Source organism: Eubalaena glacialis, chromosome 10, assembly GCF_028564815.1.
Source record: "Eubalaena glacialis isolate mEubGla1 chromosome 10, mEubGla1.1.hap2.+ XY, whole genome shotgun sequence".
Classification (NCBI taxonomy): Eukaryota; Metazoa; Chordata; class Mammalia; order Artiodactyla; family Balaenidae; genus Eubalaena; species Eubalaena glacialis.
The window spans coordinates 115,637,440-115,659,698 of record NC_083725.1 but is presented as its reverse complement, the minus strand read 5'-3'; the positions used below and the strand labels follow the sequence as shown (position 1 = coordinate 115,659,698).

The window sequence follows — 22,259 nt, the reverse complement described above, 5'->3', positions numbered from 1 at the left end:
CTCCAGCGGGGCACAGAGCAAGTGCTCAGGAAGTGCCGCTGTTTACGAGCAGTAAGCACTGGGCCCTGCCCTACACACGCTCTCACGTATTCTTACAACACCTTAGACAGGTATTATCTCTTATTTATAACTGGAGAAACTGAGGTTCAGAGAAAGGCTTTGGCCAAGGTCAAGGCTAACAATTGTAGGAACCTGCCACTGGAGCTAGAAGTCTTTGAACATTTGGGTGTGAGAAATGGAACAACTGCAAACCTCAGATCAAGGCTTGAAAAGGCAACAGGCTTGTGAGGAAGAGGATCCAGTCCTACTTGAACCCTACCCTGGTCTAACTTTGATCTTCATCATAGCCCAGCCCCACATCTTTCATCCCCCTCTCTGTGCTCATCTACCCTCCACCCAAACACCCCCAGATGGAAGAAGAAACTACCAACCAAAATCAAAAATAGTGTTATTAATTCTGGTGTCTCCGAAGCACGAAAAAAAAAAAAGAAAGAAAAAAAGAAAAAGAAACCCCCCTCCCCACATTTCAGCCCCAAGTCCAAGGCCAAGGGGCTACCCCAGCAGGCAGTATAGGCCGAGTGGCCAAGTCAGTCCTGGCCATGGGCTTGAAGCAGGACCAGCCCATGGGTTTGGCTCTTAGGGCCCAGCTGGGATGCTGCCTGCCTCAGTTTGGGGAGCCCAGGCCCTGAATTAGGATGAGAGATCAGGGGCCAAGGTCAGAGGTCTGAGCTACTCAGTTCTGGTGCTCTGGCTAAGGCAGCCAGAGGTCAGGGTTCACATGTGGGAGCCAAAGCCACTCAGTTCTGTGGTCCAGCAGAAAGGGCCAAAGGCTGGGGGTCCAAGTTTCTGAATCCTGGGCTGGGACCCAGAGGGCACCAGGCCACTCAGTACTGATGCTCCAGCAGGGGCTGGGCAGCCGGGCTCTCACGCTCCTCAGCGGGGGCAGGCCAGTCGCCCAGGGCCCCAGTGGGCGTGCCACTCTCAGGAGCACTGCTGTCCAAGCAAGGAATGTCCTGCACTGCTCTGGAGGGCGAGGCATCGGTGCTGATGTCCGGGCTGAGGCTGAGGTCTAGGGGCGCCTGAGGGAGGGGAGATAGGTTGGTAGGAGAGCAGACCTGAGCTGCCCAGGACCCGACCCTCCCGTAAGAACCTTACCTGAGATTTGGGGGTGCTTCCTTTAGGGCTCCCTGAGGCTGGCTCCCCCTCGGATCCCCCTAGCCCCTTCCGACCGCCCAGGCTCCACTTCCCACTGGGACCCTCAGAACTAAGGAGGCCAGGGCCAGGGGGCCTTGAGGGCCTGGGACCCTCAGTGGGGGCAGGAGAAGCGGGCGATGGTCCAGGGAGCCGAGGGGGTGGCCACTGAAGCAGAGGAGGGGGGCGCCCATCACCAGAGCCGCTCAGGGAGGGCCTCGGGCCCCAGGCAGGGCCTGGTGGGAGGGGCTGGTCACCACCGCCTGTGGGAGACAGATAAGAGAGCAGAGACTTCAGTCGGCTAGACTGCCCTCCCCACTCAGCAGTTCAGCGCGGCCCTGCCTGCTCACCTGCTGTGTTCTCAGGTGTGGGGTGTGCCAAGGGGGGGTTATTGCTGAGGGAGGTCAAGCCGCCGCCTCCACCACAGTCCGAGTCATCCACGTTCCCGCCGCTGTTGCAGCCGGCACCACAGCCCTTGTGAAGCCTGGGGGAGGGGAGGTGGAGAAGAGGTTGGTAGGGGGTGGGAGATACAAAGACCTCACAAGCACAAGTCCCCAACCCAAGACAGGTCACCTACCATCTCAGAGCCCAGAGTCCTATTTCTAAAAGATTTTTGCCATCTACTTTACAGGGCTTTTTTCTTTCTTTTTTTTTTTTTAAGGCCGTACTGCATGGCACGTGGGATCTTAGTTCCCTGACCAGGGATCAAACCCGCACTGCCTGCAGTGGAAGCACGGAGTCTTAACCACTGAACCACCAGGGAAGTCTCTACGGGGCTTTTAAGGGAGGGCTTATCGGGGACTCCCCTGGTGGTCCGGTAGTAAAGATTCCACCTTACAACGCAGGGGACACGGGTTCGATCCCTGGTCAGGGAACTAAGATCCCACATGCCGCAGGGCGACTAAGCCCATGGGCCACAACTACTGAGCTTGCGCGCCTCAACTAGAGCCCGAGTGCCGCAAACTACAGAGCCCACGGGCCCCGGAGCCTGCGCGCCACAACTAGAGAAGAGGAAACCCGCTCGCCACAACTAGCGAGAAGCCCACGCGCTGCAACAAAAGACACGGCATGCCTCAATGAAGATCCCACGTGCCACAACTAAGACCCGACGCAGCCAAAGAAATATAAAATAAATAATAAATAAATCTTAAAAAAAAAAAAAAAGGGAAGCGTCATCAACGGTGCTTCAGGCTAAAGGCCACCTTCAGCTCCGCTGAGGGGGCAGGGTGTGCGGCTGGGTCAGCTCGGGGAAGGGGTCAGCTCTCGGGGCTCAATCCTGGCTCCAGCACTTCCTCAGTCAGACCCCGGAGAGAGCTGCTTCCTCTCTCCGAGCCCCGGCTTCCTGCCCCGTGACCCCGGCCTCGCGGGCTAGAGGCGGGGGGTCGGAGCTCACCTCTCCCAGCTGCGCAGAAGCCAGCGGGCGATGGCGCCCAGGCTGACGGGGCCGCCCCCCAGTGCCCGCAGCTGGGGGTGGCTGCCGGCCAGCGAGGTGGTGAGGGGCGACACGTAGATGGGGTAGCCCAGCGGCTGGTCGCAGGAGGAATTGATCATGTTGCGGAGCGCCTGCTTGGCGTTCTGGATGCTGCCTCGCTCGGGGTTGCGGTTGCGCAGGAACACCAGCTCCTGCTGCTGCCCGGCCCACAGGCCGCGCACGCACTCGCGGTTCACCTGCAGAGGCCACACGCGGGGGTCAGGAGGCCGCGCCAGGAAGGGGGCCGGGTCGGGCGAGCGGCCGTCCCCACCTTGATGACACGGAAGCTGAGGTGGCGCCGGTTGAGCATGATGATCTTGTACTCGTCGGAGGCGTCATCCAAGACGTGCCGCAGCGCCAAGAGCGAGGGCGTGTTGCTGAGGATGGCGCTGCGCCAGGCCGGGTCGCCCTCGTGAGAGATGACCAGCCGCTCCTCGTTGGCTGCGATGGCGTCATACAGAGCGGCCGGCTCCTCATACTCATCTGGGGACGTGAAGTGGTCCTGCGGGGAGGACGGAGGGCTGAGGTCGGCGGCCCCTGGCCTGGGCAGAGACTTCGCCCCCGCCCACCCTGCCTGGGCACACCTCTCCCTACCTGGTGAAGCTTGAGGGCCATGCGAACCCCAGGTGCCACCACGCGGTGAAGCAGGTCCATGTCAGCAAAGACCCACTCATCGCGCGGGGAGGTGATACGGAAGTCCCCCTTAAACAGGGCGTGCAGGCCGTAGAGGAAGGGCTCCAGGCTGGGGAAAAGGAGGAGGGGAGGCGAATGCACAGGGGCTCCCGGGTTCCTGAGCTCTGACTCTATGTGCAGGGGTCAGAGCGGAGACCGCTCTTTATGCTGGGCCTCAGTTTCGCCATCTTGACAAGGTCAATCTCTGCCCATGTCCCTCACAGGGCGGTGAGGAGCAGGCAAGGTCACAATGGGTAAAAGAGCCACACTGAAGGAAGGACTGATCTGGCCCCTGGGGGCTGAGGCCAGAGGCCCAGAGCTCTTCATGGAGGTAGAGGAGGGGAGAGCGACAGGCCCGGCTGGACTTGCGGGCACTCACCTGGCCGACATGCTGTGTGAAGCTGTCCCCAGGGCCCGGCGGCCCAGCACACACAGGCCAAAACACAGCGTGACCAGCGGCGAGTTCCAATCCTGGTCCACAGGCTGCAGCACAAGGACCCCCGTCCCCAGAGCCCAGCTCAGACCTGGGACAGGGAACTTGGGGTGGGGGCTGGGGCCCAGGCCAAGGGAGGCTGAGGGTGAGAAGAACCTGCACGGGGACGGGGGAGGCCGAGGGGGAGAAGGCAGCCCCAGGGTAGCGGTGGCCGGACCTGGCCGCGCCGGGAAGCGCAGTATTGGATCCACTCCAGGTGCACGGCACAGAAGGAGGGCAGCGAGAGGCCAGAGAGGCGAAGGTCGTAGTCCTCATCCACACTCAGCGAGAAGGTGGGGTCTGAGTCAGCATAGCCAGGTGCCCGCACAGGACGCAGGGCTGTCGCGATGCCCTCGTGGCTCAGCCAGGCCTCCAGCTTTGGAGAGCGGCTCACATAGTAGATGATGCTCTGGGAGGAGAGGGCTGGGGTCAGTGACTGGAGGAGTGCCCTCGCCCTGGCCACTGGAGGAGACAGCGTCAGGGTGAAGAGGCTTCTCCGTGGGAATTCCCTGGCGGTCCAGTGATTAGGGCTCCATGCTTTCGCTGCCAAGGCCCGGGGTTCGATCTCGGGTCAGGGAATTAGGACCCCACAAGGCATGCGGCGTGGCCAAAAAAAAAAGAGGCTTCTCCCTTAGACTGAGCTGAAGTCGGCTTCCCAGGACACCCGTCCTGTGTCCCATCTCAGCTCCCTGAAGCCCCACAGGCAAGTCTGCTGCCCTTCTCTCGGCCAGGGAGGGGGAAGGGGAAAGCTGACAGGAAGCAGCCCTCCTCACGGAGCATCCCCTGGAGGGTGGTGCACTGTGGCAAGTGCTCAGACGCTTGCCCGTCCCTCCTGCTGTTTGTAAGGGGAACTGAGGCCCAGACAGACGACAGACTTGCCCGCAGTTACACAGCAGGGCAGGGTGAGCTGGCCAGCACCACAATACCACGATGCTGTGGCATCCAGACCTCAGAGGCCCCGGAAGGTCAGACTAAGGTCGTGGGGCTGCCTGCAGGCCAGTGGGGCCTAAGTGCCCCTAGGTCTTGGGCCCCTTGAGGCAGCTGAAGTGTGACAGCCACAGGGCTTCCCCTCAGAAAAAAGCCAGAGGCACGGCGTCTGTGCCCAAAGTCTGGGGCTCCTGGACCCTTTAAGAGTTTCTGCTGGCTTCTAAGCAGGGGTTTGGGCAAATGGAGAGGAGCTCTTGGAAGTAGGCAGCTGACACAGCCGGCATGGATGGGCAGCGTGAGGCCGGCAGCTGGCAGCCAGTGAGGTTACTGGGATTCTGTGTGCTGCCCTGGGATGGAGCCAACGGGATGGGCTTCTGCCTGGGGAAGGGGTGGGAAGTCCAGAGCTGGGGAGGCTGACGCAGCTGGCCATGAACAGAGGGCACCTAGGCAGTAGGGGAGTCCAGCAGGATGGCTCTGGTAGGACATGGAAAGGCTAAGAGCCTGGGCAAAATGGCCACAGTACAAGCCAGGAAGAGCCAAGGGCCTCAAATAGCTCCCTGGGTGGTGATGGTGGGGACACCTGGAGGCCACGGCTATAGGTGGAGCCTCATCAGTTCGGTTCCCGGCACACAGCAGCTTGCCTGGTAGCTGGGAGCCTGGCCCCAGCATTGCCTCGGCTGTGGCAGGTGAGTGGGCAGTCTGGGGAGGGCTGGGTGCCCCCTTACCAAGAGGAAGGGGCACCAGGAGCCTAATGGGGTGAATGGGACAGGAGGGCTGTGGGGCAGATTGGGCTCCAGGCAGACTGGCTCCAGACTGACCTTCTTGCTCAGAGGGCATCTCCACAGCCCCCAAGAAGAACCAGAAAAAAAAACTTTGGGGACCGGGGGAGGAGCTGGCCTGGCACACAGAAGTGCTCCATTAACTTGCACAAGCACATGGTGTTCTACGGAACCAGCAATCCTGGGGCCCAGCCTTTAGCGTGGTTCTCAGGAGTAACAGCGCCCGCCTGTAAGCATTTACTGGCCGCTCAGTGGCTCTGCTCAGTGTTTCACGTGGGGCAGCTCACTGAATCTTCATAAGCATCACAACTGCGGCATCTTTTCTGCCTTCATCCCACCTAACCGCAAGGATGGGTCTGTGAGCCTCAGTTTTCTCAACTGTGAAAGGGGCCGATTACACTGACCTCGCCTCTTCCAAGAGTTACTAAAAGAATCAAACAGCAGAATGAATGTGCCTGGGCTTGGAAATGCTAAGAGCACCCCAAGGCTTGGCTGCAGGTGGATGTCAGGGCCAGTGTCTCTGTGGCCACGAGAGTTGTACTGAATCTCTCACACAACTGCACTTAGTGACTTTCACGGAAGGACAAGGGGTGGGAGGTGCCAAGGGGGGCTAAATCTGCACAGGAAGGCTCCGCCTGGTCTGCCAAGCCCAGGGCTGGATGGGACACATCCCTGAACTGCCCCAGGCCCGTGGGGCTGCCCTGCACACCTGCCTCCCCCCAGGCCCCACCTCAGCAGCCCCCATTCATCCTTCCGAACTTCAGCCCACACTCCATCCTGGGAAGAGCCTTCCCTGGGTCCTCCAGGCGCCTCCACACGGCCGTGATTCTGCCCAGCCTTTGAGGCAGCTGCGGCAAGTCGGCTTCCCCTCAAGAAGCTGGGCAGGGGCGGCGCTCATCTCAGCCTGCTAGCTGGGGGCCTGGCTGGGGTCTGCTGTACCGCCACGAGAAGCCTACACTGGCCGAGAGGGAGGAAGTGGGGAGACCTGGGCAGGAGCGCCTCTCTCGAGGTGGGGAGAGGAAGGTGGACAGGATCGTAACCCCTGGGTGACCTGCGGCTGGGAATGTCTTTTTCTGGACCACAGCCTCTTTCTTGGTGACAATAAGGATGGGGCGGGCTCACAAACCCTTCCCTAGGAGTGGACGGGTGGAAACATCCACAGTAGAGAAAGTACAGTTTCTCTGACAAGCGACACAGACGGGGTGCCCACTGGCAGCGAAGGACAGCTGGGGGATGCACAGGACTGCCCTAGAGAGAACCTCAGGTGGGCAGGCTCACCTGGACTCCAACAGGCCACCCCTTCTGGGCCCACGACAAGCCCCAGGGCAGATGCTAAGAGAGCATGAGGGGACCTGTGACCCCCTACTCACCCCACTCCTGCAGCGCCCTCATCGTCCCTGCCACCTCACAGAACTGCGAGAATCCCCACTTCTCAAGGGGGTTGACAGGCACAGCAAAGAAGGCAATACCTCAAGCTTCCCAGAACCCAATCCACGGCTCCCTTCGGACCCCACACCGTGCCTCACCAACCCCCTGCCATGTCACTATAGGCCTCGAGACCCTCAGGCCTGGCTTGGCACGCCCAGGCTGAGACAGGGAGGACCAGGCCTGGGCTAAGCCTAGCTCTGGCACTTCCTCCTGATTCTAGGGCCTCAGGCAAGTCACTGGCCACATCTGAGGCAGCGGGACCTCTCCTGGAGGGCGTGGTGGGCTTCACCCAGCTCAGGAGCGCTGCCTGGCAGAGCCCACCCCTCAGTGAGCACCGCTGCTTGGCAGCTGCTCCTAAGATCGTCGTTCCTGCCACCACTGTTACTATTATCGTCACTCTGTACTGGGGGACGTGGGGCGGGGCTGGTGGTCTAGAAGGCTGGCATCAGCAATACCCCTCCCAGGACCAAAGCCCAGAGAGGATCTGTGCACATGCTGCCCACCAGCCCCCAGGACTCACCACCCCACGTGAGCCTCCTGGAGGAGGGTGACAGGAGGCCCCCCGCCCCGGGCTCCCCACCATCAGAGTCACATGGGTCTCTGAGGCCCGCTGTCCAACAGTGACACTTCGGAGGCTGATTAAACTCTCTGAGGCCTCTGCTTCCCTTGGGCAAAACAGGCTCCCAAGGATCCAGAGGATGGCCTTCGGGATGCTCCTGGCCAGTAAGCACTCACCGGCGGGGACCCCTGCCCCTCATACCCTGACGTAGTAGGTGATGAGGATCTTGCGGAGGTCGAAGACCTGCAGCATGGAGGCAGCGTTGTTGTCGCTGATGCTGTAGCCCTCCAGCACGTACTTGCTGGCCGTCACTTCCCAGGCCAGCCAGCGCTGCCCAAAGGCGGCATTGAAGGACAGGACCCTCGGCAGGTGGCCAGGCTCACAGCAGCAGCAGCCCTCATCCTCCTCCACGCCCTCTGTGATGGCCTCCACCTCACGCTGCTGGCAGTATGTACCTGCGGGGAAGGGGGGCTCCAGTCAGGGGGCCACAGGGACACCCCAGCCTACCTCCTCCCCAGACAGTGCCCAGGCACCTCCCCGAGATGCGACGCGAGTAACCATTACTAAGTGAACCGGTTAACAAACAAGCCCCTTTCTCCTCCTGACTCCCAGTGGCCACGGTGGGGTGGAACTGGGGCGTTGAGGGTTGGGGGGAGGGGACAGGGTCTGGTCCCTCATCTACAGATGCAAAGACTGAAGCTCAGGCTCATGTTGCTCCCGAGCTGTGCCTAGAGCCCCTCTGCACTTGTGAGCCCCTTCTGAAGCTGGCATCTGCCAGGTACAGCTTCCTGAGGGCAAGGAGCCGGCTCACTCACCAGGGCTTATGTGTGGCCCCCCAACCTGGTCCTGGCCTGAGACCGCAGAGCAGGCCAGCGGGAGCTCCAGGTCCGAGCTTTCATCAGAGCAGCCTGGTCGCTACAGACCTGCCGCAGTCAGGACAGGGACGGGGCTGGGCCGGAGAGAGCCTGCCGCCTCACTGCTCGGACTAGGAAACCCAGGCCCGGCGGGGAGAGCCCCTTGCTCAAGGGGCCCAGCAAACCGGAGCAGAGCAGGGCTAGAGTCCAGCCCCGACACACTGTCAAACTCGGCCCCGCGACTCACCCCGGAACTCTAGGCCACGCAGCTGGAAGGTGACGAGGCCATTGCCGACCTCGACGAGGTGCACCAGGGCGTTGAGGTAGTCGGAGGCCAGGACAAAGCAGTCGCCGGGGCCGTAGTTGCCCCAGCGGCCCAGCACCAGGTCCCCACACAGCGTGTGCTGCAGCGAGCGAGTCAAGTGCTCGTAGAAGATCGAGTTGAGGTTGTTGTCATCAGCTCCTGGGACCCAGGATGGACGGACAGATGGACAACGTGACAAGTGAGCAAGGCTCCCTCCAGGAAGGCCCCGCCCTAAAGCCCCCGATGGCCGGGTACACACCAGGGTTCCGGTCCAGCTGTGTGACCAGGCGGGTGTTGGAATGATCCACACGTTTAGTGCTGTTCAGAGAGAGGGCGGCAACACAGGTGGCCAAGAGGGCGAGGCTGCCCAGGGCTCAGACGACTGCTCCCGGCAGCCCCAAACACCTCCCCTCCGAACCCGCACCCCTGCACTCTGAGGCAGACGCCACGACAGCCCCATGACAGAGGAGGAGGCTGAGGCTCAGGGACATGAGGGGACTCACCCGGGACCACACAGCCAGGAAGCCCAGGGTGTGAGCCCGAGGCCTCGGCCTGGCTCGAGTTTTGCCCCGTTGGATCAGCCACCTCCCTGAAGCCCGCAGCGCCCCACCCAGCCTGGGCTCCAAACTCCTTCCCGTCTCCCAGCAACCTGCCCCCCGGTGCAGCCATCCCGCTCCTCTGCCAAGTCCCTCTCAGGGACGCCCCCGGCACCTGCTTCTGTGTACCACGAGACTCACTTGTAGTCGCGCTCCCAGAACTTGAGGGGCCGCGCATAGGACATGATGAAGACGGCGCTACCCAGCAGGGGGTTGAGCGGCGTGGAGAAGAGTGCGGAGAGCAGGGCCTGAACGAACAGCATGGCCGAGTCTGGGCACGAGTCAAGGAGGTGGCAGGCACGCAGGACCCTCCCCGGCCTCCCTCACTAGCCCCACACCCCCCTGCCAACCCGCCTGGCGGCCCCTAGCCCCATCCAGGCCACGGTCCTCCCTGCACACCCACACCCAGGCAGCAGGCGGCAGGCTGGGTACGTGGCACGGCGAATGGCTGGGCAAAAGCGTGGAAAGCTGAGCCCCACGTGATCTGCCAGGGCGCGATGTAGGTCAGCACAAAACGCAGCTTGTACAGCAGGTCCCACAGCTGCAGGGTTGGAAGGGGGGAAGGTAAAAGATACGCAGATCACTCACAGAGAGGGAGGGTCCACCAAGTACCCACTCAGAGCCTTGGGGCTACGCCACTTGCTGCCTACATGGGAGTCAAGCTCAAGATCACTCCCAGCCCTTACTCTCTGGACCTGCCTCGAAACTCCCCGATACCATCAGCAGCTCCAGACAAAGCAGCCAAGGGGGCGTTAGCCATTTAATTCGTAGAACCACCCCGGGAGCCTCCTACTGCTGTCCCATTTCTCAGATGAGAAAACTGAGGTTCGAGAAGGTAGAGCAGTTAAATGACTTGCTCAGGCCACACCACTCTCAGTGATGAGGCTGGGCCTCAACTGTGGTACCAAGAGTTAAGAGACAGTCACAGGCCCTGCCCTCAGAGGGGGACACAGTCTGGATTGCCACCATCCTGGGCCAGGCCAGAAACCAGACTAGAATGTCCACATGAGTGAGCTGAAAGCTCAGGCCTGCGCTGGGGTCGCCCTGCAGGTACCACTGCAGACCTCCAGCAGAGCCGGGGAACGGTCCTTTGTTCAAATCCCAGCTGACCACCAATTCTCCAGGAGACCTGAGGCAAATCACTTACCCGCTCTAAACCTCAGCATGCTGGCTGCCCCGCCAGGAGCCGCTGCGAAGGCCCCCAGTGTGGCTAACGTGGACTGGGGAAGGTCTCCCGCACCAAGGCACGAGAGGCCTGCTCCCGCTGCACAGCCTGGAGTCTTGCTGCACAGTCTCACCTTGCTGCAGAGCACGGACATGAGGAAGTAGTCTAGCAGGAAGCCCTGGGAGAGGCGCGGGTAGTCGAAGTGGAACAGCAGGACGGTGAAGGCCAAGGTCAGGTACTGCTGGGGTGGGCAGCAGAAAGCCGAGCGCAGCAGCTTCAGCCCAGCTACGGTCATCAGCAGCGCCCGGCAGCTGTGGGCAAGGGGTGGGCGTTAGGCACTGGGCGGAGACTCGGCACAGTGGGTGTGGGTGCCCATCCCTTGCTGGCCCTGGCCTGGGTTCTGTTGGGCAGGGCCCTGCTCTTCTGGGCCAGTGACTCTTCGTCTCTGCTCTCTAAAGAGGTCGCCCCTTCAGACGCACTGGAGAGACACGTCTGCTCTTCAAGAGGCAGCTGCCTCACCGGAAAGGGTGTCAGGAGCTGGGGGCCTACTTAAGCTTGCTGGGCAACTGAGGCAGGTGTCCTTCCCTCTCTGGGCCTCAGTTTCCCCCTGTGTCACACAGAGATGTAGACGGTGGGATGGCAGGGGGCTGGCGGTCCTCACTAGAAACAGAACTTGTCCGGGTGGCTGACGACCGTGTGGGCGTCCACTGTGAGGGCGTTGAGCACCACCGCAGGGTAGATGAGGTACTTCTCCACACACTGCAGTCCGGCGTACAGCTTTTCAAACCACATCACCTGGGCAGCACCTGCAGCAAAAGGTGGGAAGGTGGGACTGCTGCCTAGCACCGGGTCCTCCACATTCCCCTCCAACCACGGGGCAGGACAGGTGTGCTCTCCAAGGGAACCTGGACAGACGGCAAATCCCAGGGCGTGGGGATGTGGCATTCTGGGTCCCTAGAGACTCTGAGCGGTTGTGGGGCGGGGGGTTGATCTCTGGCAGCCCAGATGAGGGCGATGAGGCCCAGGTCGGGTGTGTTGGGGGCTTAGGGCAGGTGCTCTGCCCATTCGGCTGTCTGTGAAATAAAGGCTGATAACGACACCCCAGGTGCCCACCGGAGCCAGGGCGGGCTGGGTGAGGCCCAAGTACACAGTGATCCTCAGCCTCAGGGCCCTTCGGAAGGGGCCCCTGCCACTTGGCTCGAGCTGACTGCAGCCACATGGAGATGCTGGCCCAGTGGGCAAAATCCTTCATTGTCTATGGAAAAAAAGGCATGTGGACCTTCGCATAACAAATCCAGATGTTTATGGCCTTCCCTGTTGGTCCAGTGGGTAAGACTCCGCGCTCCCAACGCGGGGGCCTGGCTTCGATCCCTGGTCGGGGAACTAGATCCCACATGCATGCTGCAACTAAGAGTCCGCATGCTGCAACTAAAGATCCCACAAGCCGCAATGAAGATCCCATGTGCCGCAACTAAGACCCGGAGCAGCCAAGATATAAACACATAAATATTAAAGAAAAAAAAAAAAAGAGTAAACAAATCCAAGTGTTTAAATATAGACTCAGGGGCGTTTGTGTTGCAGAATCCAAGTAAAAATGCATGCCAAGCTAGTGTAGTTCATTGGTAGCCAACTTGTAATTATCGACAACATGTCCCTTTAAGGTCCTGGAGTTTACTTCTCCCATCTTCTCAGAGATCGGAAGGCAAGTGGGAAAAGGGTAGAGCAGGCAGGGTGAAAGTGAGGCATGGGCTGAAGCGGGCACAGGAGTGGGTACAGAGGGCAGTGAAGGGGCCGCAGGGCCAGTGCCAGCACGGACGGGGCGGTGTGGGCAGAGGCTGCCCCCTGCTGGCACTCTGAGCTGCGAGGCCTGTGCTCCCATCAGGCTGCAGGTCCGCTTGGAAATCAGGGCAGGAGGGGTGGAGGGGTCCCAGCCCGGGGCGGGGGGCACTCACCGCGCACTTCGTACTGGCTGTACTCCAGTGGCTTCAGCACGGGCTGTGACAGGCAGAACCAAGGCAGCTGTTTGCGGAGTTGCGGCAGCAGGTAATGTGTGAAGAAGCCCACGGCCCCAGCCAGCGCATACAACACAAAACCCAGCACGGACTGCAAGAGGGAGAGGTGGGAGGCTCAGCCAAGGGAAACAGGCCACAGGGCCACGGGGCCACCTGGTACAGGTCAGCCAGGGGCGGAGAAGGACGTGAGGCCATGGCTGCCCAGGCCCTCAGGGCAATCGGGCTCCGGCAGAGACTGAGGTGGGGGGAGGGGGAGGGGTGGTCTGCGCCACACGAACCTTCAGGGCAATGAAGACGGTGCTGGCGCTGATGGCAAAGGTGAGCACAGCAATCACCACACACATCACCAGGTCAGAGTGCAGGACCTCACGCTGCAGGGTCAGGAAACACCAGCTTGGGTGTCCCCGCCACCCAGTGGCTGACCACACCCCCGCACCCCAAGACTAGACCCTGACACTCCCGGTCCTCACCACTGACTGACGCATCTTGTCTGGGAGTGGGTCTGGGGGCTCGGCGCGGGCCGTCTCCAAGCTCCGCTCCTCCAGCTCAGGGAAGAGCCTGCTACGGATCAGAGACCTGGGGGGCATGAGAAGAGTCAGGGGCCTGGGTCTGGCGAGGCAGCCCCTCCTCCCACAGACACCCCCCGACCCCTGCCATGCACAAACACACACGCACACACACAAACACGTATACACGTGCGCACACAGGTACATGCGGGCACCCACCAGAGCACGGTGGGGTCACTGCTCTGCCGGCTTAGGTGGTAGGACAGCGCCACCAGGAGGCCACAGAAGACAGAGAAAAGGACGGGGACGTGCTGTTCTGGCCAAGGAGTCTGGGGAGAGAACCCATGCTGGTCAGAGTGGATGAGGATAAGCATGGCGGCGGGGGGCGGTGAGGGTGCCCCCCCCAACCGTGGGAGAAGCCACTGCTGAGCCCAATTCACAGCCCTGTCTCAACAACCCCCTGGGCTTCGGTATGCCCGCCACCGACAGGTCATCCCTACCTTGATGGCTCCGAGGCAGAAGCCGTAGAGCAGGGCAGCAGCCAGCAAGCTGCGCGAGAGGCTGAAGACCGCAGTGAGTGGGCTGGTGGCGGCTGCGAGGTGAGCGACAGCCTTTAGTAAAGCCCAGCTCCTACCTGCCGGCCGCCCACCCCACCGCCCCCCGCTGCCCCTCAACTCCCCCAGACCCCATCCCCAGCCCACTGTTCTCTGCTTCCCCCAGCCCAGAGAGGCCTTCGGAACCCCTGGCATTCTTAGGTTTAAACCACTTGCCTGCGGAGGGGACAGGAGGGGAAGGGAGGGGAGGGGAAGAGATGGGCTCTCAAAATCTACCATGTAGCCGCGGGAGAAGGCTCAGCGAACGGCCAGAGCCACAGCCATAATCCATAGCCCCTCCTGGGCCCCGCACTGCCTCCTCACCCCCGAGCCACCCATGGGCCCCATACCTGTGCCCCCAAAGCCGTGCATATCTATCTGCTCCAGCAGGTACATGAGACAGGTGTTCACCTGGGGCAGGAGGCCCAGGAGGAAGACGAATGGGAAGCACAAGGTGAACACTGGCAGGGAGGGGAAGCGGAGGCCCAGTCAGCCTGCAGGCTGCCCCTCGGCCCACCCTTGGGGCCTCGCTCCCTGGGCAACCTCAACCCTGCCCGGCCTTACCAGTGGCTACATCACGGGCGCAGAAGAAGAAGGAGGCGGAGAAGAGCGTGAGGCCGTAGAGGGAGACAGGCGGGAAAGGCTGAGCTGAGCCCAGGGCGTCCAGCAGCCAGATGAGCAGACAGCAGATACAGAAGTAGACAGGCCGGCTGTATGCGATCACCCAGTTGTGGCCCTGGGAAGGGGGGCCTGTGAGGAGCCGGGCCTCCCCTACTGAACACCCTACTTGCACGTGCACACACACACGCTCACGTGTCCCGTGCCTGGCCCTGGGTCCAAGATAAAAAGCTTGGCAGGCTGGGGTCAGAAGGACCAAGGAGCTAGGGGTGACGGGGGTGGTGAGGGAGCCCTGCCTCTCCCCCACCCGACCCCCTCCCCACCTGGTCTCAGCCCCGCCCAGGGCCCAGGCCTGAGCCTCGCGGGGAAAGGTGCTGCTCTGCTGGTACTCACGTGCATGGGGGATGCTGCATCAGGCTGGACGCTCTGGAAGAGACAAGAGCTACACTGGTGATGAGAGCCAGCGCCCACGGGAGGGTCAGAGGCCCCAGGATCTGTTCGATTCTACTTCTGGGCCCTTATGAATGACCAGGGCAGGCCCCTGAACTGTCCTGAGCTTCAGTTCTCTCATTTGTAAGATGGGGTGGCTACAGGGGATCTGAAGCATCTTATCTGCTTTCGAGCTCAACCCGCTCAAGAGGCGTCCTGGGAAGGGGGGTGCATCTGGGAAGAGATGGGAGGGAAGAGACCCAGGAAGCCAGGCCTGACCTTCAGCAGGGAATACTGGCAAGAGGCGATCACCAGGCAGAACTGGAACACCCAGATGTCGGTGAAGAAGCCCTTGAGCAGCAGCAGGTAGCCCAGGAAGGCGACGAGGCTGCTCAGGCCGACACCGAGAATGTTCTCCACCAGCCCCCGTGTCCTGGAGAGACAGCAGGGTCAGAGCACACCCACCTCCTCACCTGCTAGTGGGGCAAGGGGTTAGGCGATGGGGGAAACAGGACCCAGCCACAAAGGCCCATGTCCAGGCCGGTGTCCATGCCAGCCGTCATTCTGAGTATGTGAAGCTATGTCCTCTCAGGGCCAGGGCCAGGTGGCACCCGCTCCAGGAAGCCACCCCACTGCTACCCTGCATCCGATCCCAGTCTTTGCCCCCTCTAGACCCTGAGGCCTCAGGTGCCACCACTCTGGGATCTGCCCATCTCCGGCTCCCGCTCGCTATGCTACGCACAGGCAATGCCCCCAAAACACCGGTCACAGCACCGGGAGAAATCCAGAGCACAGGAAGCCAGGACACAGGTTCCAGGCCCAAATCATTCACCCAGACAACAAACATCATCTGATCTCTCTCACTTTCTGGGCCTCAGTTTCCTCCCGAAAAAAGGGAAAGCTCAAATGGTTCGTTAGTTTTTCAGGGTACAGGATTCAGTTTAATTGACACTCACGCAGAAGCAAATAAAAAACAACACACTGAACAGGAACAATGTCTCCAGCAAAGCTTTGGGAGAGGAGCGACCAGAGCACCACCCACTTGGCCACCCCTCTGCACCCAGAAGAACCTAAAGAAATCCCACTGCAGACTCCAGCTCTCCACGCACCCTCAGCGACCCCAGCAGTTAGGTTCTCCGTTGCCATGACAGCCTCCACACATTCAGAGTCTGGAAGGCCAGGGGCCAGGGATGATCAAGGCCTGGGGGCTAAGGGGGTGGGTGCTCACCGGTCCAGCAGGGCCAGCAGGGCGAGCCGCTCGTAGCGCACAGAGGTCCAGCGGCCGGGAAGAAGCCAGTACTTGTAGCTGTGCTGGGCCCGGGGCGGCGCCTCCTCCATCAGTGTCTGCTCCTGGGATTCGTGCAGGGAGTCCTGGTCCAGCAGGTCAAACTGCGGTCCCCATGGCCGCGGCCATCAGCCCCGCACCCCCCGCCCCCGTGGTCCACTGCCACCCCCCAGCACACACTGGCTGGTCAACACAGCAAGTCCCCACCATGTAGCAGCCCCTCGGCCTGCTCTGACCCTCCATCCAAGGGCCTACTCCTTCCTCCAGCTTCCCAGGACGGGGCTCAGTGGCCGTGGGGGCTTCCGGGGCTGCTGGACGCCAGAGTTACTAGCTCCTGTGTCTGTCTTCCCCACTCAGGCAGCATCTCCCGCCTCTTCCTGGGCTCAGAGAAATCCACCTTATCCTTCAGGAGCCAGCACAAACACTACCCTCCTCCCAGACAGAGCCCTCAGGGTCACTCTGACCCCCTACCCTGGAGCACATGGCGCGCTGGCCCTGAGGACAGGCCTGGGTGCCAGTGCCAGCGCTGTGAGGCCCTGGACCAACTACTTAACCTCTTCGGGCTTCTCGTGTCTTTAATTCAATACGTGTTTATGGGATACAACTACGAGCCTGTCCCTGTGCCGGGCTCTGGAGAGCCCAGCAGCACGGCCCCTGCCTCTGGAGGAGACCCTCGGCTGTGGAAGGACAGCACTGCTATCCCACGTGACCGTCAGGAGAATAAACGCATCAGAAAGGGGCACGTGGGGCTTCTGGGCGCTGCCCATGGCCTCTCTGTGGCCCTGGGTGTGTGGGTGCGACTTTCACGACTACTGTTTAACTCTGAGTCTGTGTCTCATACATCCTTAGTACTTCTGTTATTCCCTGGTCGACCACATCAGTTATTGCTCACGTCGGGATGCTTTCAGGAATGAAAGGAGGCGCTCTTACTAGCTCTGCTGAGATGGACAAACTCGAACAGCATGCCTCAAGACCCCCCGCGTCAGGCGCCCAGCACAGGGAGCAGCGCTGCCACCGCTAGGTGAGCCCAACTGCCCCTTCTGCAGGTGCCACTGCTAACACCCACCGTCCCCACTAACTGTGGGCCCCTCCAGAGTAAAAAATACTATTCCAGACACGTTCGTTGAACGAGTAAATAAGCGACTCCTTGAGCCATTCAGGTCCAGGACCTGCGCACCCTGTGCTGGCCATCAAAGGTCAAGACAGCTACCTCAGGGCCCCTGGAGCCCTCACTCAGGGTGATCTGTTCCTCCTGGTGCCTGGGTGAATGCTCGGCGGTCTGCACCCCTCCCCCTGCAGGTCCTTCCCCGACGCTGGCTCCTTACCTCTGGGATCTCCAGCGGCACTCGGCGCACCTGCATGCCCTGCAGGACCACGGGCCGCGGCTGCAGCAAGTTCAAGCCACCTGTCGCCTCTGGGACGTCAGCCGAGTGGAAGCTAGAGGAATGCGAGTGGCGGTCCCTGTGGGAAGAGCAGTCGTGAGGGTCGGGGCTGTGGGTGAGGCTGGGAATGGAATGGGGTCGAGGCCAAGGCCAGGCCATGACCAGGGGCCCAAGGGAGCTGCTCAAATACCCAGGAGCACGGGGGTGTCCAGAGCAATCAGGTGGCAGAAGTGCCTCCCTCCCAAGTCCTGGGCCTCCTAGAAGGCCCTGGAAGCCTCCTGCTTGGAAGTGCCACGGAGCCAGAGACCCAAGGGATCCTTGCAGGCCCACCCTTCACCGCTCCCTGCCCTTCACCGCCGCCCACCCTCCTCTCCTCCTAGAGGTCTGAGCTGCTCCTGCCCAGCCCAAAGAAGGAAGACAGAAAACTCCCCAGAAATGGCAGCCCATCGGCTGCTGGGCCGGGAGAGCCCAAGCTTGGAGACTCACCAGGTTCCATTGGCTGCCTGCTCCCCCTGCTGCCCTACAGGGTTCTCGTAGCCGCCTCCAGCCAGGCCAAAGGTGTAGGAACGCCGCACGCCTGGGGCACAGGTGTGGGACACAAGGCAGCCTGTCAGGGACAGAAGCACCGAGGCCCAACCCACGTGGGCACCAGGGCCATCAAGTGAGGAAAACCCTCTGCTGGGTTCCCCTGGATGGCAGCCCAGCCCCTGGGCACCAAGAGCGCAGCTGCTGGGACGATGACCCTCAGCGGGAGGGAAGGAGGCTTGGCCACGGACCGGGGGAGGGGCTCACCGCTCTCGTCATAGAAGTAGTGCACAGCACCCTCGGAAGTGTCATCGAAGGTACAGGCCTCGTGCACGTTGGCGCCGGCCCGAGTGAGCAGCAGCGAGGAGGCGAAGTGCAGGGCAGAGGGCAGCGTCAGCGCCCGGGAATGGGAGGCAGCCCGGCCCCGCTGAGCTTCCTGCAGGCTGCTGGGGAGGGGTCGGCTCATGGTCAGCACCCCTTAGAGCCAGCCGGCCCCCACCCCCGTCCAAGCAGCCGGCAGGTGCTCACCTGGGCGGCGAGCCCATGAGCGAGGCGGGGGGTGTGGGGTTGCTGCCGGCATTGTGACGCCTCCGGATGGCCTGCGCCCGCCTCACGCTGCTTGAGCGGTCCCGCTTGCCAGTCTCCTCGGCAGCTGATCAGAGAGAGAGGCCCCCCGAGCATAAGTGACAGAGGCTTGGACAGAGCCCGAGGGAGGGTTGGGGGACGGGGGGAGACAGGTGCCCCTGCATGGATGGAGTTAAAGGTCAGGCCTAGTCCAACCGTATCCCGCCTCTGTGGCCCAGCCAGGTCACCTAACCACTCGGGCCTCAGTTTCCACATGTGGAAACAAGGACGTGATCTGCTCTGCCCCACTGGCGACCCAGGAGGATGAGCGTGGCTACTGAGAGTCCTCAAAGAGCAGAGGCTCAGGTGCTACCTGCAGGACCTGGAGCCAGGTGCCTGAGGTCTCTGCCTCGGTCTCCTCACCACTCCAGCCTTGCTTATCTGAGGCGCTTGGCAGCCAACGTCACTAGGTCGCTGCGTCCTTGTCCATCTGCTGCCTGAGACAGAGGCTGACCAGGTCCGCTCCAGCTGCCCCTGGCCCAAACCCACGTCCCTACCGAGCTCACCTCCCCCCAGCTCTGGAGCCGGCACTCACCTCCCCCCACAGCACCATCCTCCTGCAGCTCCCCCCGCCAGCCAGGCTGGTTGGCCGCAGGTCCCCGGCGGGCCTCGGCGGGCAGCACAGCGGGCTCACCAGCTGCCAGCTCCACCCCCGCCTGGACCTCCAGCTCAGCCTTGGAGCCAGCCAGGGGGCCCCTCAGGCCATCACCCCCTGCCCCGTCCATGCTCAGCACGCGGGCGTGCGTTTTGGCGCTGGCGGTACTAGGCGTCCGCTGGGTCCCATAGGGCCGCTTGGGAGGCACAGCCGTCCCCTCCTCAGCCCCGTGGGGGGCCCGTCGTTTCCGGGGCCCCCCCGCCGCACCCCGAGAACTCTCAGGGGAATAGCAGGAAGTGGACGAGGAGCTGTCGGTGCTGTAGCGGCGCTGGGACCGGAGGCTGGAGGCCGGGCTCAGTTCACTGCCCTCGCTGGTGTCATCGTCCTCGAAGAAGTCCCCACCTTCCAGCAGCGACCGCCGAGGGGCACGGCCAGCGGGGGAGTGTCTTCGCACAGGTGGCCGCCGTTTGCTAGGCCGCAGCAGGGCCAAGTCTTTGGGCCGTACAACCAGGAGCGGCTCAGCCGGGCCCGGAGGCGTCCCTGCTCCTACGACTGTGTCAAAGGAACGCAGCGTGTCATCTGAGGGGACCCCGGCATCTGGTGAAGCGGGCAGCTCTGCCTCCGAGGGTGGGTCTGTGTCGCTGCCCTCGGGGGCCTGCCCACCGGGGGGGCTGTCCAGGTGGGTCGAGTTGGTCTTCTCACTCTTGAAGCTGCTCAACGTTTCCCTGTCGGTGCCACTGAAGCAGGAATCCGAGGAGCCGGCTTTCTGGGGTGTGGGCTCACCCGAGCCCCGCCGGTCCAGGGGCTGGTAGCCACCCGCTCCCCGGCGTTGTTCCCGTCGACTGCTGGTCCTCACCAGGGCCCGGTCGGGTCGGGTCAGCGTCAGGAAGCTCTTACTCAGCTCCTGGCTGAGGCTCCCCTTCAGCAGGGGGCTCATGGGAGTGTCAGCCATGCTGCTCCCACTCCAGGGGGCGCCATCTCCAGCCAGGGGAGAACGTTCTGAAGAGTCCGTGCTGGGGAGAGATGGGTCTGGGGCAGCCCCCGGAGGCGTCTGGGGAAGGTCTCCAACTATCAGAAGAGAAGAAGACAGAAGACGACAGAATGGCATTCTACAAAAGGGACTGGTGGCTGAGGGGGTCCTATGGCCCCGCTTTCTGAGAACCCAGTGGGGCAGGACACTGAGAAGGTCCCATCTGAGAGAACACAGAGAGCGCAGGGAAGAAAAAGTTGGGGTGACTCAAAGACAAGACAGCTAGTCTTCTCCCCAGGCCCTTGCCATCATGCCCACTCACTCAGCTTCTCCTGTGAGCTTAGCTTCAGCATCTCTCGATCGGCAGAGGTCACGATCACGTTGTTGCTGCCCTGCTCCCGCACCAGCTCCTTGATGTCTGCAACCACAGCCCCAGAGGCGTCAGCAGGACCTCAAGGCCTCCACATGCCACCCTCTGCTCCACACCACGACCTTCAGCTCTGAACAGCAGCCACCTACCTCTGAGGGGCCCAGAGTCCTCCATCCGGGGCAGCAACTCCTGAGCAATAGAAAAAAAAAGTACGAAGGAGCAAACAGGGCAAAAAGTAGGCTCAGGACATACGCATGTTGGGAAAGGCTCTCAGGAGAGGAGTGGGGGAGGGAGAGGGCCAGGACCACTCACCGAGACCTGGTTGAAGCCAAACACGGAATGCTGAGAGCTACAGCGTACCGGGGGTGTGGAACTCACTTTTCGAAATACTGTCATCTCTACTCCAGGGTCCCTAGCAGTGGAAATAAACAGTAGCTTTCAGCTAACCTTCCCTCTTCACATAGTACTTCTCCCACCATCCCCATCACTCTACTCTCCGCACATATCCCCCTGATAAATCCAGGGCCAACCACAGAACGTTCAACCGTTCTTGGACCCAATGTTCCCTAAGCCCCTTCTCCATCCTCCAGTGCTCAGGCCCAGGCACCAAGGACCCTCCATTATCCAACACAGGCCCTGCCTCACCCCACCTGGGCAGATTGCCGTCCCCCTGGGCAGGCTCTTCCTCTGGCTCCCCCATGGTAGAGTTGCGCTTCTCCACAATCTCGCCCTGGTCGAACATAGCATGCAGCCGATAGTTCACAGTCTTGATGGTAGCGAAGATGACAGCCACCACAAGGCAGTACACACCAGCCACCATCAAGCTGGGGGGCAGGACCTGGAGGTGGCAGCAAGTCAGGTCCCTCTTCACACAGCCCTGCCCCCGTGGGGTGGACCTACCGCCACAGTCAAGGCTAGGATTCACAAATTCACAACAGGACTTCATCGCCCCTGCATACAACTAGTAAGAAGACCCTGTCGGGAAACCCTGTCTTCTTTCTAACTGGAGAGAAACTAGGTGAGGGTCTCAAGGTCACCCAGGCCAGAAAATTTTGGCCTCTCCTTCACACACTCCAAACTCTGCACTGAGTCCTCTTCCTATATTCTAGTGCCCAAGCCACAACCCAGAATCCCTGCCAGGTTGCACTCCTCCGTGACATCTGCCCTCCCTTTCCCCGGCGGGAGTTACAGGTGGCGGCAGCGTCTCACCATGTACAGCAAGAAAGGAAAGGTGAGCAGGAAGATCCAGACATAGAGGTGGAAGCAGTTGGAGAAGGTGCTCTGGTGCGGATCGAAGAACCAACCGCCGGTGAGCGAGGCCCACACCCCCTGGCGCAGGATCTGCAATACCTGCGACCCCATGGCCCCGCCGCTGCTGCGCGCGCCCTCCTCCCGGGACCCTCATGGGGGCGGCCCCCGGCCCATGCCCCGCGTGGCGCCCGAGGGCCCCGGGGCCCGGCCTCGCGCTCACGCCATGGCCTCCCCCAGCGGAGGAGAGAGGTCGGTGGGGCTCGGGTGCGAGCAGGGGGCGGGGCCGGCCCGGGCAGTCAGCGGTGCGAGACCCAGGCGCGGGGGTGGAGACGCATCAGAGGCGGGGTCCGGGCCCCCACCCCCGGCCCAGATCTGCTCCCAAGGGCCGGGCCGGCAGGCAGGCGCAGGGCACGGGCCGGGCACCCGTCGGCGGCATCCAGAGGTGGGCGTGGGGTGGATGCTCTGGGGGTGCAGGCGACGGCTCCCTCGGTTCCGGCCCGGGGAAAGCCCTGGTACCCTGAGGTCCACTTCCGGGGTCACAGGTCACTCGCTTTTGGCTCCGCGCTCGCCCCGCTTCTGCGGGAGCCGGCCCAAGGGGGAGGCCGGAAGAAGGAGCCGCGAGCCGCCAACCTGCAGTGGCGCATGCGCCCAACGAGCCCAGTTGGGACCCGGAAAAGGAAA

At 62.0% G+C, this 22,259-nt stretch overlaps 1 protein-coding gene across 4 annotated transcripts; it reads right to left on the bottom strand.

The window, feature by feature from the left end:
* Positions 1-431: 431 nt before the first annotated feature.
* PCNX3 (pecanex 3) lies at positions 432-22,252 on the bottom strand. Of its 4 annotated transcripts, none has more exons than XM_061202023.1 (35): positions 21,537-22,252; positions 20,978-21,165; positions 20,640-20,739; positions 20,477-20,516; positions 20,280-20,375; positions 18,928-20,055; positions 18,297-18,420; positions 18,036-18,214; positions 17,730-17,820; positions 17,187-17,322; positions 15,805-15,965; positions 14,856-15,009; positions 14,541-14,573; positions 14,094-14,265; positions 13,880-13,990; positions 13,437-13,528; positions 13,156-13,265; positions 12,901-13,006; positions 12,709-12,801; positions 12,371-12,521; positions 11,080-11,224; positions 10,552-10,729; positions 9,686-9,794; positions 9,395-9,524; positions 8,917-8,975; positions 8,601-8,816; positions 7,701-7,954; positions 3,985-4,215; positions 3,714-3,817; positions 3,257-3,404; positions 2,934-3,164; positions 2,585-2,859; positions 1,542-1,675; positions 1,156-1,454; positions 432-1,079 (listed from the first exon to the last, which is right to left on the bottom strand). In XM_061202023.1, the coding sequence occupies exons 1-35, from the start codon at positions 21,687-21,689 to the stop codon at positions 885-887; spliced, it is 6,126 nt and encodes a 2,041-aa protein (XP_061058006.1). In that variant the 5' UTR covers positions 21,690-22,252; the 3' UTR covers positions 432-884. The 4 variants fall into 4 exon arrangements, with proteins under 4 accessions (XP_061058006.1, XP_061058007.1, XP_061058008.1 ...); XM_061202024.1 differs by having other exon boundaries at positions 18,036-18,211; XM_061202025.1 differs by having other exon boundaries at positions 15,805-15,926; positions 21,537-22,251.
* Between the last annotated feature and the right edge of the window lie 7 nt (positions 22,253-22,259).

Bases quoted from the DNA above. Each gene is read 5' to 3' on its own strand.
- PCNX3 (XM_061202023.1), bottom strand. From the start codon at position 21,689: ATGGGGTCGCAGGTATTGCAGATCCTGCGCCAGGGGGTGTGGGCCTCG. The intron at 3,405-3,713 runs GTGAGTGCCCGC...CCTTTTCCCCAG, and splicing joins TCACACAGCATGTCGGCCAG to CCTGGAGCCCTTCCTCTACG. The intron at 2,860-2,933 runs GTGGGGACGGCC...TGGCCTCTGCAG, and splicing joins TCAGCTTCCGTGTCATCAAG to GTGAACCGCGAGTGCGTGCG.